Raw genomic sequence first — 15,324 nt, 5'->3', positions numbered from 1 at the left:
AGTGGTGGTTACTAGTCTGTAGTGGTTACTGACTGGTGGTACAAGTTTTTAATAATCCCTGGTGCAGTGAAGTCTGCTAAGTTGTCGTAAAACTGGGAGTTATTTACTGATTGAGGGTGTTTTAAGTTCTGTTGAATCAGCATTCAACAGTATACTTATAGTACGAAGATAGATGTGTCTAATTAATTTGTATTCCCCTGGACATGGTCTTATTGTTATGTCCAGTAAACGGCTTATATTAATCAGGATGATTGACTTTGACTTCTGCACAATTTCAACTCGATGCAGATCGGACGTTCTCCAGGGACCAATCAAAGAATCAATGTTCTCCGTAATTAAAATTAGACACGTGCAGATTTAGTGTGTCTTGTTCGACTTTATGGGGATTTACCGGATTCAACAGCTTCAGCTGCAGCGTGTTACATTATACGATCTACAATAGTGTCTGATATAGATTACCTAGTCTCGCTTGATAAAACACACACACCCCGTCCCTCTAATACAAACTGTATGTTTTCTTCACATCTCACCCACACGGCTTCTCTCTTATCACAACTGATACAGTGCTGGAGTTTACAGACTATTGTACATTGTTAGAAGTAGGGTTACCAGGGTTACTAGGCTAGGGTTACCAGGGTTACTAGGCTAGGGTTACTAAGGTTACCAGGGTTACCATGGTTACTAGGGTACTATCTCTACTCTATTCTACTACAATACACTATACACTTTACACTATACATATATGCTCATTTGTGCTAGGTGGAGTCAATTCCTGGGATGTTTGGCGCCACGCCAACCGGAACTTATACCCGGAACTTTAGTGTTATATACAATGTAGGATAATATATTAGTTATGAACTGTAGCAATCTTGTTTGGTATCTGACTACGGAACATCATGACTTACAAATGAGGAGATATTTCCAGGGAGCCACACCCGCCCCTATATGTCTCACAATTCTCGGAACATATTTGGATAATATTTCAACCTGTTAATTGTTACGTATAGAGACAACTTATCCTTGTTATAACCTTAATATAAAGTTCTTCCTTCTCATATCTTCCATTTTACTATCGTATCCGTAGTTATAACCTAACAATGTCAGCAATCAGCATGCAGACTTGTAGCACTAACAGACCGGAAATTGAGAGGATTCATATCACCTATTTTTGTCCGAAATGAAACAAATAATATCTCAATAGTTAACAAACTTAAAAAACATTTTCAATTAAAATCTTTCAATAAAAAATGTGAGCTAACCACGACTAATGCTCCGTTTTACTTACTAAATGCTTAACTAACTAACTAATTAACTAACCAACTAACCAACTAACTAACTAACTAACTAACTAACTAACTAACTAACTAACTAACTAACTAACTTACTAACGCTAAAACGTGTGCGTATATCTAAATATGAGTATTGCCTCCATTTATGGCTGTTTATGACTGTTTATGACTGTTTATGACTAGCTATGACTGTTTTACTAACTTCAAAACCGTGTGTGTAGAGCAACTGATAGTAGTGGAGCTGGAGGACGAAACTGCACGTGGGTTAACAGTGTGATATATACGTGTTATTAATATTACAGATAATCTATTATCTGAGTGTGTGATTACAATGTTATCTCTACTGAGACTATCAGACTTTGCGGGTGTGATTATCTTATCTGGGTATAACAAACTGGGTAAAATTTCGGACCGATTTAAAAGGTGGACCGCTGTACGAGACGTGACGTGTCCCTGAGCAAACAATTTTCAGCCTCTTTTTGGAGAGAGTTTTTTCCTGAAAATTGCAAAGGCCTGATAAAGATTATAATAAACACGATTCTGTCATGAAAATAGCTAAACATTAAAACCCTTGTCTTGTGTGTCTTTAGCATTTAAGAATTCATGCTTTGCATCTCTTATTCCCCTTGAAAGCTGCTAGTGTGATTCTATCGGGTTCCCCAATTAAAAGATTTACAGTTCCAATACTGCACAGAACTAAATAACTACACAAAATCTATGGAGGATTTGAAATAGTTTAATAATATAAGCCTATAAAAACAAAATACGAACCTTTTTAAAAAACCACAACTAACCAGCTCCTCTCTCTTCCTTCAGGAGGAGACTCAATGAACATGTACTTTACATGGCTCGCAATAGCCTGGAGCATGTGCCTCAGCATCTATCTTCTCCGTCTCTTCACTCTGGGTAACGATATAAACGAGAGGTTTGACAGCCACTCTCTCCTTATCACCGAACAGATTAACCTCTTCTTTTTCATTCAGCAGTCTCCCCAGAAGAAGGAACAACTCATGCAGGCTAACCAGGTTAGTTCAGTGGAATGGGAAGGGGTCCGTGGGGTGGGATGATTTTATTAATGTCATTTGCCGTTTATTCTAGACAGAGGCAAAATGGTAATGAACCCCCAACGTTTTTGTAGTTTCACTCGTATATTTTACATACAGTACTACAAATAATAAGTATGACTGCTCATCATGTATAGTGTGAAAAGTAGTGTTGGAATTTATTGAACACTATTGATAAGGAATGCACTTTGATTCCCTGCCAGTGGGCGCAGTTCTTTTCAATGCGAACAATAATTATCGCACAATTCCTTATCTTATTATCACACAATTCCTTATCACTAAGCTGGTTTAAAAATTAACCGTTCGCGTTCTTTAGATTATCTTTAATTCCGGGCATAATCATCCCTGCACCAGGCTTGCTTCCTTAGTGTATCTCACTGTTCACGGTGATAAAATGTTAACGCGTTTTCCGCATGCCACTATCAAGGGGAGTGTAAGGAAATCGGTCATTTAATATCCGTAAATCGGTCATTTAATATTCACGTTTACGGTAAACCCAGCCCAACCTGGGAACGTGTGATAATAATATATTTTATATTATGTCCGCATATTGGACTAATTAGAGGACTAATTTACCGTATAATTACGTAATCGGGGGTTGTCTTGACTCGTTGGTCGAGCAGATAAATCAGCTGATATTTCTTGTATTTGGCTTGTAAATGCGGTGTAGGTTGATGATTTTATATTTATTTTAATTAGAGTCTGGAGAAAATGTGGTTTGAATTGATCGCAATTATCAAACGAAGATCAGAGCATGGTTAATTACTCTTAACATTTAAACCTTACCGAAAGTTAGAGTTAAATTTTGAACATTGTGTATCGACTAACAAGTTGTCGACTAACAAGTTGTCTATTTCAGGTACTGCAGTTGTCATCAAAACTTCTAAAAGAGATCGACAGTCGAGAAACTTCCGTCTTCTTCCTTTCCCCTCTTGTTTCTCAATTTTTGCGAGTCTTCCTTCTTTCTGCTTTCTCCGGGCTGGCATCCGAAATCCTCGGTTTCAAACTTAAACTCTGGAAAATGATAAAATAGCCCAGGATATCTTATGTGTTTTTGGTGGGTACGAGACTGATTTTAAGTTTATATATGTATATTGTATATATCTAATATATGATAAGTTAATAATAACATGGGGGTTATTTATTTGAGCGGGTGCTATAATTTGCGCAGTTTTCAATTCTTGCTGCAAGCTTTTGACAACTTTAACACTTTTCAAACATGAGTGTTTAAATGCGATTTTTCACGTCAGTTATTTCTTTAAAACGTCGTCCGAAAGTATGCCCGATGTTTTAATAATATCAATATTTTCTTGTTTATATTCGAAATGCTATGAGCTATAAATCCATAGTCATGATATACTTGATCATTATTATATAATATATGTGTACAAAGATTTTTATAAAACCTCATTCATCTTTAACTTTAGGAATTGATGAGATCGGTCAGATATTATGAAGGTCACTTTTTGGCCATCGTAAATACCCTGGACAATGGACATTCATATTGAAAAATATATATTTAATCTTCGCACAGGATATTTGTAGGTTATTTAATCGTATACATAACCTTCAGTGACCTTGACCTCCTAATACCTAACAAAATGTGAACGATCCCTGGGTTTACTTTGACTCTACATTTTGTATTATATCCTAATGATTGATTTTAATATTATTGTTTGTAACTTTCTTAAGATTTTTACGATACGATCATCGAAATACCATCCTTTAAAAGATGTTTCTTCCCTAGATACCAAAAAGAAAGAATGCCAGCAAGTTGCTATTGCTTTATTGCGAACAGAAGTTAATGTTTGAGCTGGTATTATTGTTTTAAACAAATGCTGAGCAGTGTGTGTAACTGAGTTATCAGTTTTATTAATCTTACTTCTTTTACTTCTTCTCTCAATAATTTTTGGAAAGAATTCATGTGGAGCTTTTTCTAGCTGGAATCCCAAGTTTGGTTTATGGCTCGTAGAAACTCATACAGACTTGTGCACACGATCAATTTAGTGTCCATCATATTATTTGCAGAGATAGAAAGATAATCTTATCGTAGTATGTAACAGTGTACAAGTTATTGCTTAAAACGCTCGAATCTGTGCTTCATATCGGCAAATTACACCAATTTAGCCAGAAGTCCTTCTGGAATAGTCTATTGCAATTACTGAATCTGGAGGCAGCATCGCCACTTTTGTGTACAAAGTGTCTTCGCGCGAAGGCGCGGCACAGTACAAATCAAAATCATGATATATATATATCTTCTGAACAAAATTGTCTATAAATAAAAACCTAGCTCGTGATTTTCTGAAGGGTGATTTCGATTTTCGCCCGATTCAAAATAACCCTTTCATTTGATATTTTCAGAATCACAATGAACGATGATATTTTGCACTTATCTCGTTGATCGGATTTATAGTTTAGGCTCTTTAAAATTATTGGTCCTCTTGACCCACTCTTATTTTGCTTGAAAAGGGACGTTGCAACGTTTTGCTTGAAAAGGGGTTGTAACGTGTGTCAATAAACATGTAAACTGATCGGTTTAAAAAGAACACTCTTATGATCAAAATAATTACCAGTTTCCCAAAATATCATAATTAGTTGCTCAGATAAAATTAAATAAATTCTAAGAGTCGTTCTGATCGCGTACGTGCAACGTGGGTCAGCATATAATGAACCTGCACATTACATGTAAGAATGGGCTAAGAAGTTTTTGGTAGTTTTGAGATAAACTGGAAAAACTATCCCATTGGTCTACGTTACCTATCCCACAGAATGTTCTATAAATGGGTGGGCCAAGTTACGTAGACCAAATCAGTTTATGGTTTATTGGAAATAAGTTGGGCCAAGTGACTTGGCCCATATCACCCTGCTTTTAAAAAGCAGTGAAGACCAAAAAACTGTAATTACTTCGTGGGCTATGTTAGCTATCTTATGTGGAAGTCGAGATCCATGTTATAATTATATAGCCCGTTATATTGCATTCTACAAAAAAAAACTGATTTTACAAAAACATGCTTAAATTTACTTCAAATTTCACATGCAGATGCGTCTATGGATCCGATCCTAATGACTTCCACCCACAGAATGAAAAAATGAGCCAAGTAACTTGGCCCATTGTTGCATATGTGTAGCCGTAGGTTCATATAATAATCGGAAGATACAATTTTAATATATGAGTAAAAATCCCACGGAAATATGAACAGTACTCACCGGATACTCCTACTCCTGAGTAACTCAGGGGTAGGAGTATCCGGTATTGTCTTTATCAAAGCTATACTTCAGTTGGCAGTTTCAAAAGCTCCCTTCAGCTTCACATGCTCATAGTCCAATCGTTTATCGTTCCGTCAAACTCAACGTAGTTCTGAAACGTTGAACGTGTCATTCAGATAATTTAACTTCAATCGGTTGAAGTATATAACTTAATGTAGCAATCTTATTGGGAAATTAAATTTGCTCAGCATGCTTATTGCTTAACCTTAGGTTTTGTGTGGAAACGAGAATTTTAAGCGTTTGAAAAGCAGTCGGATCATACCTCAAAATATTTGAAGTGAGACACGTCAATGTCGAAGACGTCCCCGAAGTTAGTAGGAATGCCGTTTTCTAGATGTTTGTAGATCCTGGGCTGGATGAGATTAGCACGGATCATGTCCAGCAGTATTCCCACACTGGATAGCTTCAGTTCTAGCTCGTACTCCTTGGTCACTGTCGTGTTGTGAAGCGTCGAACTGCAGGAATGGGATTATTTAAATATTTTTAACATTTTTCGACTAGACTGATATATATATATAATAGTCTACAGCAATGATATGGTACATGCACTATATGCAGTGTGGTCTTAGCTTAATAAATTTGATGTATCCCGTCTTTTAAATTTCATCAATCGTTGATAGCATATGGAGCTTTCAATATTATTTAATTGTTCAGCTGGTAAAAAAATAAGTGAATGATAAATTAAATACGGGTCGATTACTCACTAAAGACTGACAACCTTGCCCTGAAGTTTGACCCTAATACCCTCGCCACCATCCTCCAACATTGTTGTATCCTTGGTCACCTCAAACTGAACTCCAACCGTGAATGTAGCGTTTAGCTTGAGCAGCAGCTTCTTTTGCTTACTCTTGTTGGGGTGCACCATCACGAGGTCCATTGATGTTGGGATATCCATCTCTATACCTGGCGCAATATGGCTAATGGATGCTCATTTTTTAACCCCATTTAATGCAATATGCTTTAAATGTGTGATGTAATTTTTTACATATTCAATAAGAACTCACAAGATTTGTTTGCATTGATGGAAGCGATGGGTGGACCAGTGATGTTGACATCAATGTTGAGCAAGTAATGCTGCATCAGCTCATCATTACCTCGAGCAAAGAAGCCGGGCTCGAACATTTTGACTCGCTGGATCTGGGAGGGATGATGGGGTAAAGAAGAACTCCACATTAGTAGTACTTGTTCTTGCTGCTCTACAGTTAGCTTATGAAACTCTGGTAACTCTACCATAGAGAAAAATTGCAGGAGGTCACTTACTGTTGTCTTGTCCAAATTATAAGAACCTAGCAGACCGGCCTGGAACACAGAATTTGCCAAAGATTGTATTGTTCCGTGTGAGATCCTTGTACTGAAGTCGTAATCTTCGGCTACACACTCGCTCACTGGAAATTTAGGAATTAGTACTCATCCCTCCCTCCTCAGCCATCGCTGACTGAAATCAGACGTGCTGTGTATTATAGTGGAGCTGAATGGAAGAGGGGACATTGTGTTAGCAATATTGATGCCGAAACTTATTTTACAAACCTGGAAGTGGTGTGTGTCCCCCAACCCCGAGTAGTGATCCCTCTGCTGAAGTCACGATACTTAGCTCCGTTGGCGTTACTGTATAAACGTTACTGTTTTCTGTGACTGTCCCGTTACTAATGTCTGCGATTGTCACGTTAAAGACCGTGTTGTTCGACCCCTCCTCCACCTCCTGTGCTAGTGGAGTTACACTCCCGTCTACCCCCACTATCAGGCAGTCCCCCACAGTGTCGAGATGGAGCAGGGTGTAGTTCAGATGTAGGTCCTCGTGCACTATGTCTGTTGTAGAGGGGAAGGATTCTAACGCTGCGTTCACTGAAAATACGTTTAGGTTGAGTTTGTAATGGAGTCAAGAATTGTAGCAGAATGATTTTGTTGCTTTAAGAAAACAGTATAAGGTTTATTGAGAGTGATGTTAACTCACGTTCAGAGTGAATGACATCGTCTATCCTTGCACAGGCTTCCTCTCTTATCAAATCTTTAATCTCTCCCTTCCACCAGTCTATCGTCTGGAGAAGTGGTTAACTAATAAGCAACTTGATTGTCTATTAATATATAGAATTGAGCACTTTGATTGCAGATCATCTTTATTTGGCTCGGACCACGAGATCATTGAATTAGTATTTTGTAGTGGAGCGAAGTTTACAATGGCTATACTTCGAGCAAAGGATACTACATTCTACAACTTTGATCAAATTTTTTTTGAATCGCCTTCGTCGTGGCTTGTTTGTTTAATGCACTGGAGACGGTATTGTAGCTACTTACCTGATCGATGATCCAAGCTACAACACCTCCATAAACACTGATATCCATGTTGTCGATCTCCAGAGAACAGCAGGAGTCTAGTTCACAGTTCCTAGCGTCTAGCTCCAGTTTACCTGCTTCTGAGATGCCTGTACCAGAATATTCAGTCATATGATGATTTAAATTAAAGAGTGGTTTGTGATATATAATCGGAGTCAATAACAAAATAGGTCGAAGTCCTCAGAATCTTATAAAAAGCTACTTTTTAAGAGTTTGATTTCAAATCAAGCTAAACTGCCACCAATTACCAAACTACCAATCAGAAACTTACCAAGAGCAACAGATTTGGTCATGTCGACCTGATACAACTTAGCATTAGCGCTCCCACTAATCTTAATGTCAGTAAGCCACAGATCATAGCTAGCTGCCCATTTGAAGGAGGTTTTAACGGTAGCATCCTCCATCTCTAGGGTGAAGACTGCCTTGTCGTTAGTACTGCTAATCTCAACGTTTGTTTCTGGTCCTTTAAAATGGTATATTCCCAGTCTGAAAGTAGGAAATGTTAAGTCGTGTTTTTGTTACTTAACCTTGTTACTAACTCACTAGCAGTGACTACAGTAGTGACTACAGTAGTGACTACAGTAGTGACTACAGTAGTGACTACAGTAGTGACTACAGTAGTGACTACAGTAGTGACTACAGTAGTGACTACAGTAGTGACTACAGTAGTGACTACAGTAGTGACTACAGTAGTGACTACAGTAGTGACTACAGTAGTGACTACAGTAGTGACTACAGTAGTGACTACAGTAGTGACTACTGTAGTGACTACTGTAGTCACTACTGTAGTGACTACAGTAGTGACTACAGTAGTGACTACAGTAGTGACTACTGTAGTGACTACTGTAGTCACTACTGTAGTCACTACTGTAGTCACTACTGTAGTCACTACTGTAGTGACTACAATAGCGACTAATGACTATAGAGGTTAACATACCCGGTTAGCGCCCATCTAAGTCTGCCATCCATCCCTCTGACAGTCTGATCATCCATCTCTATCAGCTCCTTCTCTAGATCATCAAACAGTTTCCTCGTCTCTAGATGTAATTGTACAAAACATTAATATTAGTATTTATATTAGTAATCAAATCCTGCCAGGGATTATATAGAGATATGTTTACTAACAAGAAATGCGGCCGCTTTTCTTCTGTGGATGGCCGCTCAATTTCCCGCTCCGTGATTGTGTATTTATCATATTCCATACAACCTGGGGACCCCAGGCTTTACTGTTTATAAGCATGCAAATATTGCGGAGTGACAGGCCGTACGACGACGACGGCCACGACGGACACAAGCTGACAAGCTACCATATACAAAAAAAAACCTTGTTCGCTAACCCTTGTCCTTGACTCTTTTGTGACTTCGGTACATGAGTCATGGATCGGGAAAAATCCGCATCCAGAGTGGATACTTTCTTTCTGAAATTTAGAAGGACAACGGCCACAGTTCCTCGTTATTTTTTACTGAGGGAGGTCAAAGCTAAGTTCAAAGTTGGTCACGTGTTTTGTTAAACATCGATCACAGCTCCTACAGGGCTGCGGTTCAGTAATTCGTACTTCGTAGCCAAATGCTTTTAATTCCTACTGCATTGTTCTCGTGAGGAACTATTGATCATTGCATTGATTACCATTGATATATTCTTGATTATTTCTGTTTTAAAATTAATCAATGAAAAAGTGAACAAAGAACGCCCAGACTTCAAATTTAAAACACATTCTTTAGTTAAATGTTGTTAACTGTTCGGTCATGTTTACCAAATCCAATATTGAAAAGATATAAGTTATTCCGTGTTTTTATGATAAATTCGGGCACCAATTTCCATATTTCATCTCATATTGGAGGTTGACATGAAGCTCGATTCAATCTGTTTACCTGATTCAAAGAACTGTTCGTTGATCACAGTAACCACGCCAGGCAGCTTCATACTGTTACTCGACCCGGCCAGGGCCAGACCAAACAAAACTATTACCAATGGCAATACCATACTTTACAAGATATAATACAACTAGAAACGAATTCGTGATGGAAACCACGACCAAATAACGGGAAAAGAACGGAAATTTGAAGCTGGTTACTTGAGCTGCGGCCAAGTCCTGATTATCTAAAGATTGGTTTACGATAAGGAAGATTTGAGCCTTTTTTAGGATGTTTCCGTGGCCAGGTTACAGATCAAATTAAAATTTTATGAACCGTACCATGAGTCATTGAAATTGATTATTCTAATCTCCTATGCTAATACCTGCAATTAGAGTTGGTAAATTACGTCAGACTTAAGTCCATTTATTGTTTGTTAAAAGATCTAAGATTTATAGTCCTAACTCCTATGGCACTGGCCCGTAATTCTTCGTCATAACATCGAGCTCGTACTGGGAATCAGGGGCCGCTGGGTTTAGGGTTAAGGTGTTATTGTTTTTTCATGACGGGTGTTAATTAAGAATGTTCTGTAACCGAGCACCCTACCTGGTGTGGTGACCTCCAACTCCCAGGAACCACATACTTCTACTGGAATTTGTCCCAATTCATGTCGATTGGGTGTCGATTGAAACGCCTGTTCTGCAACAGAGTTTCACAAGCAAATGGCATAGTAATTCTTTGGTCAATTACCTTCATTAGATTTAGATTTTCTGATTTCGGTGAACAAATAATACGAGGTATGTAACTAACTGTAATTATAAACTTATCAAACGAAACTTAGCGTTAATATTATGACCCTGTATTACTTAAAGTAAAATGCAGGATCTTACTTAATAATGGTATTATATCACTGCAGTTAAATAAATGAGGCTAAAATCATTAAATATAGAATCTAACTTAAGGAGAATTATTAATCAAATTTATAATTACACTCGTCATTTTATAATTTAACAATTTCAGAAGTACCAACCCTAATAAATATAATTTTAAGTCAAATCGCAAATAATCTAAATACTGTCTTTAAATTTTAACTATAACTTAATTGTTGGCTTTATTGAACATTCTGACAACTGGTAAAGTTAGCACTTTAATTTTATTTAGCCTAGAAGTAAACACACACACTAAGCACATTAAAACTAAAGGCACGATAAACCAACTGAGAATTACTGGACTCATGTCTAAAATAAAAGAATTTTCGATACCGACAGTCTAACGCGATAATAACTGACTAGGATATAACAGTTATCAATACAAAAATATAACCTAAAAGCATAAAATTTGGCGGACTTCTTCATGGGATTAAAGATGGTAGCTTCAAAAATTTATTTTCTGGTTTTTGAATATTTTTGAACATATCAGGGTAAGCCAAATAGATCCAATTATTGTACCCACTGATCAAGAACATGAAACATCTTCAATTCCACGCCTCTGATATGGCCACCTTATAAATCCTTTCCGCTCACAAGTTTTTAAAATCTCGATTTAAGAACTCTTAAATAGAAAAGCATAGATTTCGAAGCTTTTAGGTAATATTTTATCACATGCTGTGTTCTGATATAACAATTTGTTGACTATGGAATGTACATCGTTCACAATATTTTGTATGGTATTAACGATACTCATTTTATTTTGTACCCAGTGAAATGTTTCCATAACCTTTTTGGCATTTACTTCCTCAGAAATTGAAATTTATTTTAAAACCCTTCAAATTTATTTTATAAATTCTTTTAACTATTTTAAACTTTTCAACAAATTTCTACTAATAAATTGAACGATGTTACTACAAATTTCAGCTGCGCTTTATAGTAAACAAGATTGACCCTTTCCAATTATTACCCGAAGTATACAATTATATGATAAATCTAGATGATTAAGAATAATTATCAAAAAAATGTTGTAAAAACGCGGAGGTATAAATCACGCGGTGCAACTGCAACAGTTGACCGACGTAAACAAAGGCCGGTCCGACGACCGATTACCAATACAAATCCCGTGAAACTGTCCCAACTGCAGCAGTACCAGAGAATAATCTCCCAATTTCTATCATGGCATGCGTGAGTATTTTATTATGCTAATTTGTTCCCAAATTACCATATCGAGCTGTCCGTATTTACCACCTAGAGGATACTCCTACTTAATTATTTATCAATTAAACAGACCTACAGTCTACACCTCTCTGTTCTCTGCAGCAGTTGGGAAAGTTAATAACACAAAACACTATAAACCCCGTCCCCTAACCAGTTCCTGTCAGAAAAATCCACTAAGACGTCGAGCTAGAGTCTTCTTTATTTTGTTGGTTGTGTTTTTGTTCTCCGACTTCTCGGAAGGTAGATCTGCTATGTGATCAGAGTCCTCTGAGGCTTCTTCCTTGTCCTTGACGTCGTCCTTTATTTTGATTTGGAAGTCGATAGAGTTTTCTGAGTCGGTAGATTGGGTTTCAAGGGAGAAAGCTGGGGACTTTTCTTCCAGTACCGGCTGAAAGGTGGACTGTTAGACAAACTGAATAAACATTAAACATGATCGACAAGGAAAGGAATCCAAGAAATCATTATTATAACCATCAACGATTCCCTAGATTCTGTATGATAACTTTTATCAAAATTCTAGAACATCTAGAGAATCTCAAAAAAACTCCAATAAATATCCTAACAAGTTCTTACCTTGTGGTGGTGATGGCGGTGATGGTGACGGTGATGGTTGCGATTGCTTCGTTTCCTGTGGTGTTTTGAACCGGGACTTGAGTTCATGGTAGCTACAGATGCTCTCCTGGCTATTCTACTGTGTTCTTCAGCTAGTCCTATCCAACTTTTCTGGACCATCTTGAAACTATCCTTCTCCTGAAGACGAAACATAATTTAGTAAACAATTTACTAGGTAATATATCCCTCTGCAAAGTGCAAAGAGAAATGATAAAGCTTAGATAATAGCATAAAGCATTATAATATTTGGTGAATTACGCGTACGTGAGAAATAATGTCGATATTATATTTATAACAACATTTCTGCTGATAATTAAAAGATAAATAAGTAATTCGATTGGAAGTTGGGTCGAGAGACCGAAAGAGAAGCAATAATTTCCGGTTGGCACTTGGCATTTGCTTTTTATTTTAATAGCATTATAATATTTTATGAATTACGCGTACGTGAGAAATAATGTCGATATTATTTCAAGAACATTTCGTCAGAGTGAGAAAGGATTGTTCGTGCTTTTAACATTGATTCGAAAACAGAATACGAAAAAATTGTTGGAGGTGTTTGCATAAGCTGAAGAGCAATTATTCAGAATAATAAGAGAGAATTCTTACCTCCACTCGTTGTGCTCGTCGGATGTTTAGAGAATAAGAAATGTCCCATTCGCCCTTATCTCCAAACGAAAGCATTCCCTTGATGGAGTGTTCTTCGAGGAATCTGTTGAGAGACACCCTTTGAGGAATACCAACTAAAGTTGGAGCTTTTAGTTTCCTCTCTGCGTACAACTCCACAGTCATGTACCCTCGTTTTAAGGATTCGCACATTTTCAGGTCGTCTCTGAGGAGGTGGGAAGGGTTATCGATTTGGTGTATTGTTACAATGAGAAGAAATAACCTTGATTCTATATGCCACAAAGAAAGTTGGCTGCATCAAACTTTTCTCATGCTCTTTTAGTGCTTCAAAGAATTTTAATGTCTTATTGAACGAAGTTATAAATCAGTAAGATCAAAGATCTCCGAAATAAACACACTCATTTGTATTAATATAATTACCTTGGGAAATGAAAGATGCGTTTTTCCTCCACTGTTTTGAGCTCACAGGTCCTGAAGAATTCCGTCTTCTGTTCTTGCAGCACGTGCTTTTGCAGCGGCAGACAGATGACGTATCGAAGGAAGTACATCTTTTTGGATTCCGTGGTCGGGTTGAAACTGAGGGGAAATATGGAATAAAGTCGTGATCGGCGTGAGGTCCATTGGGAGACACACAGCAGAATTTTGAATGAGTAAAAGTCGAGTAAAGTTAGCTTCTCAGCTATCAGAATAAAAAGATCTGTTCGAATAAGTGAAACTTACAAAACATCCGACACGTCCAGCTCAAGTTGATCCTCCATCAAACGCTCGTTGTCTGCTGCAACAGGGACTGACACAGTGTCTCTTTTGATCTTCAGCATTTCACCGGTAGATTCATAATGTTGCTGCAGCTGGAGCATTTGCCTGAAAACGGGTTTTATTAGTTAAATTACAGAAAGAATGTGTTATATTTCTAGTGATTGCATGATATCCAGCCCTTATTTTAACAGAATTGCCGAAATCCGGACCAATCACCGGATCAGAACCAGATCTGTTAATTTCCGGAGTGACAACTGACAACAATATTGGGAAACGTTGACTCGTATTGACTTGAACTCACTGAATCGGGCTTCTCAATTTTGTTAAATCACGTTAATAATCTCACCAAAGAGACTATTACAATGAAATACAGAAGTTATAAATATCCAGCTTACCATTTAAACTCTTGGAGCTTCTCCTCGTAGAAAGTCGTAGAGTCCTGAGAATTGCACTTTGTGAATCTTTCTTTCTCACGCTGGCAGAATTGCACTTGTGCTTTTAGTTTCTCCGTAGCTGTAAGGAATAACGTTAATATATCATATAGGGCAATATTGTAGGTTCATTAATATGGAGCAAAGCCTGCTAACCCCGGCGTGTTACTCACAAATTGTAACATTCCTAGTAAAGGCACGTTAAATTTTAAATATAGAATTAAGTTTACAAAGTTTAATAAAAATTACCTGTTTGCATAGTAAGTTCTAGAACTTTATTATCCATGATCTTGTTATCCATGATTCCAGCAAAATGAGGAGGGACCTGCTTCTCGAGTTTTATCTAACACAAACTAATGCTCTCTCACAGACGGACTGTGATCGTATGAGCCCCGGTAGCCTTGCTATAAAGATATAAACGGTTAGTTTCGAGATTTAACTTTGACCCACAAAAATTGTAGAAATTTATTGCATTATTGAATGGCAAAGTGGTTTTTTAAAACAACATACAAATATGATATTTTGACTCAGTCTTATGACTCAAGGTGTGGAAATTTAAACAATAGGGACAACCTTCGACAACAATTTCTCGCGTTCTGTTATTTTTTTGAACAAAAATAAGATGACTTGCTAGTTGCTGACGGACTTTTAACGCCACAAAGGGTCTGCAATAATAATACCTTTTGCGTCGCAACCTCTAGAATATTTTTTATTTATCAAGCCAGATTCCCATGGGGTGTAGCCCTCGAATTGCCTTTATCATTCAACAATTTTGCAAGGTGAATATTTCTGCAGATTTTTTTAGGTAACAAAATTTCTTCTGATAAATAAAAGATAAATAAGTAATTCGATTGGAAGTTGGGTTGAGGGACCGAAACAGAAGCAATAATTTCCGGTTGGCATTTACTTTTTATTGTAAATGCTCTGTAAGCAAATTGATAAACAAACA

At 37.3% G+C, this 15,324-nt stretch overlaps 3 protein-coding genes across 6 annotated transcripts in view; 1 reads left to right on the top strand and 2 right to left on the bottom strand.

Annotated features, from left to right (window-relative positions):
• The window catches only part of LOC134823467 (protein PHTF1-like), a 29,146-nt gene extending 24,917 nt beyond the window's left edge, over positions 1 to 4,229 (top strand). For 2 of the 4 annotated variants that reach the window (XM_063834934.1, XM_063834933.1), the window contains exons 17-19: positions 1,511 to 1,549; positions 2,106 to 2,314; positions 3,213 to 4,229. In XM_063834934.1, the coding sequence (XP_063691004.1) occupies positions 1,511 to 1,549; positions 2,106 to 2,314; positions 3,213 to 3,386 (422 nt within the window). In that variant the 3' untranslated portion in view covers positions 3,387 to 4,229. The remainder of the gene's footprint in view (positions 1 to 1,510; positions 1,550 to 2,105; positions 2,315 to 3,212) is intronic. The other 2 variants (XM_063834937.1, XM_063834935.1) reach the window with 1 other exon arrangement.
• A 1,335-nt stretch (positions 4,230 to 5,564) lies between these two features.
• On the bottom strand, positions 5,565 to 10,017 carry LOC134823421 (uncharacterized). Its single transcript, XM_063834882.1, has 11 exons — positions 9,824 to 10,017; positions 8,889 to 8,988; positions 8,223 to 8,437; positions 7,913 to 8,040; positions 7,572 to 7,656; positions 7,148 to 7,462; positions 6,881 to 7,005; positions 6,625 to 6,757; positions 6,325 to 6,523; positions 5,883 to 6,075; positions 5,565 to 5,711 (listed from the first exon to the last, which is right to left on the bottom strand). The coding sequence occupies exons 1-11, from the start codon at positions 9,933 to 9,935 to the stop codon at positions 5,661 to 5,663; spliced, it is 1,656 nt and encodes a 551-aa protein (XP_063690952.1). The 5' UTR covers positions 9,936 to 10,017; the 3' UTR covers positions 5,565 to 5,660.
• A 590-nt stretch (positions 10,018 to 10,607) lies between these two features.
• LOC134823407 (uncharacterized) lies at positions 10,608 to 14,781 on the bottom strand. The gene is made up of 7 exons (XM_063834861.1): positions 14,625 to 14,781; positions 14,340 to 14,457; positions 13,909 to 14,049; positions 13,609 to 13,764; positions 13,171 to 13,393; positions 12,526 to 12,702; positions 10,608 to 12,340 (listed from the first exon to the last, which is right to left on the bottom strand). The coding sequence occupies exons 1-7, from the start codon at positions 14,674 to 14,676 to the stop codon at positions 12,113 to 12,115; spliced, it is 1,095 nt and encodes a 364-aa protein (XP_063690931.1). The 5' UTR covers positions 14,677 to 14,781; the 3' UTR covers positions 10,608 to 12,112.
• Between the last annotated feature and the right edge of the window lie 543 nt (positions 14,782 to 15,324).

Source organism: Bolinopsis microptera, chromosome 11 (genome assembly GCF_026151205.1).
Source record: "Bolinopsis microptera isolate Bmic1 chromosome 11, MBARI_Bmic_1.0, whole genome shotgun sequence".
NCBI lineage: Eukaryota > Metazoa > Ctenophora > Tentaculata > Lobata > Bolinopsidae > Bolinopsis > Bolinopsis microptera.
This window is presented reverse-complemented; position numbering and strand designations above follow the sequence as displayed.